Genomic DNA, 1,221 nt, shown 5'->3' with positions numbered 1-1,221 from the left:
CCTCCCTTCACCAAGCCCTCTGGAATCCCCATTGCTGACTCACCTTCACTCCACGTCTGTTGGGGGAACTGGGGCACTGGGGCAGGGGGTTGAAGCTGGAGCTGAGGCTGGGATGGTGGTTGTGACTGGGGCTGTGGGGGCACCTGGGACTGTGGTTGGGGCTGGGGCTGGGGCTGTAGCTGGGGCTGGGGAGGTGCTTGGGGCTGGGGGGGCAGCTTGGGCGGAGGAGCTCGGGAGAAGATGGGGGAGCCAGGGAACATGGCTCTGCTGGCCCCATGCTCCCAGAAGGCGTTCTGCAGCTTAAAGATCATGCTGAGGGGGATGGGGCGCTGGCGGGGGGCGCCCCGAGGCTGGGGGTTGGAAGGAGGCATGGGGATGCGGCTGACAGGCTGCCAGCTTCGCGGCAAAGTGCCTGATGGCCCCGGGGAGCCCAGCGATCGGCGGTAGCTGCCCACGTCAGAACGCCTGTCATTGGCCAGAGGGGAGACCTTGTAATTGCGGGGCAAGGTGGCGCTGGTGAGGTTGTCCTGGGGAGAAAGGGGGGAGGAGGGAAGGGAGAGGGGCTCAGGCGGGAGGAAGATAAGGGAAGGGGGGGCAGCAAACGATGAGAAGGGAGAGAAGGAGGTGAGGGAAGCCGGAGAAAGTGAGGGGAAGAGGACAGGGAAGGACTGGAAATCCACGATAAAGAAGGAGGCGCTTGAGGGAAGGGCACAGAAAATGGGGGCGCGGCCTGGAGGGGGAGACTAGCCCTGACCCCGCTCCCGGCCCTTGCCCGACAGCCCCCTCCCCAAGCTGCTCCAGCCCCTCACCTTGCCGGTGGCCCCCAGCCCGTCCAGACTGCTCTCTCTCCAGGGTAACAGCTGCAGGCCCGGGGAGGAGGGCCTCCCGAAGGCGTCCAGGCCTGCGAGGGGGGAGTCATTAGGATCTGGGGGCCGCCTCTCCGGCTGCCCCCCCCCCGCCCCGCCCCCGGTTCCCATCACTGACGTTCGTAGCTGACTGCGTGTGAGGACTTCTTCTCGTAAGCCACGTCCAGGTCCGACTCGTTCCAGGCTTTGGGAGGCCGCCGGCGCAGCATGAGGTCGTCTGGGGAGAGGTGGCGAATGAGGATGCGAGAGGAGACTGGTCCCAGGTCCCGCACCCTCCCACCCTCCACGTCCGCCCGGTTCACCTAGAGCACGCAGAGGCGGGGCGAAGGCGCTGCTGCCCGCGCCCAGCAGGGGG

General features: G+C 67.1%; 1 protein-coding gene across 1 annotated transcript in view; it reads right to left on the bottom strand.

Annotated features, from left to right (window-relative positions):
- Window positions 1-1,220, bottom strand: part of PPP1R13L (protein phosphatase 1, regulatory subunit 13 like) — a gene marked incomplete at its 5' end in the record, with an annotated part of 10,570 nt that extends 9,350 nt beyond the window's left edge. Inside the window, 4 exons of the mRNA XM_014537373.1 lie at window positions 44-527; window positions 810-901; window positions 985-1,083; window positions 1,169-1,220. Of these exons, the coding sequence (XP_014392859.1) occupies window positions 44-527; window positions 810-901; window positions 985-1,083; window positions 1,169-1,220 (727 nt within the window). The remainder of the gene's footprint in view (window positions 1-43; window positions 528-809; window positions 902-984; window positions 1,084-1,168) is intronic.
- Window position 1,221: the final 1 nt, after the last annotated feature.

This window comes from Myotis brandtii, unplaced genomic scaffold, assembly GCF_000412655.1.
Source record: "Myotis brandtii unplaced genomic scaffold, ASM41265v1 scaffold1774, whole genome shotgun sequence".
NCBI lineage: Eukaryota > Metazoa > Chordata > Mammalia > Chiroptera > Vespertilionidae > Myotis > Myotis brandtii.
This window is presented reverse-complemented; position numbering and strand designations above follow the sequence as displayed.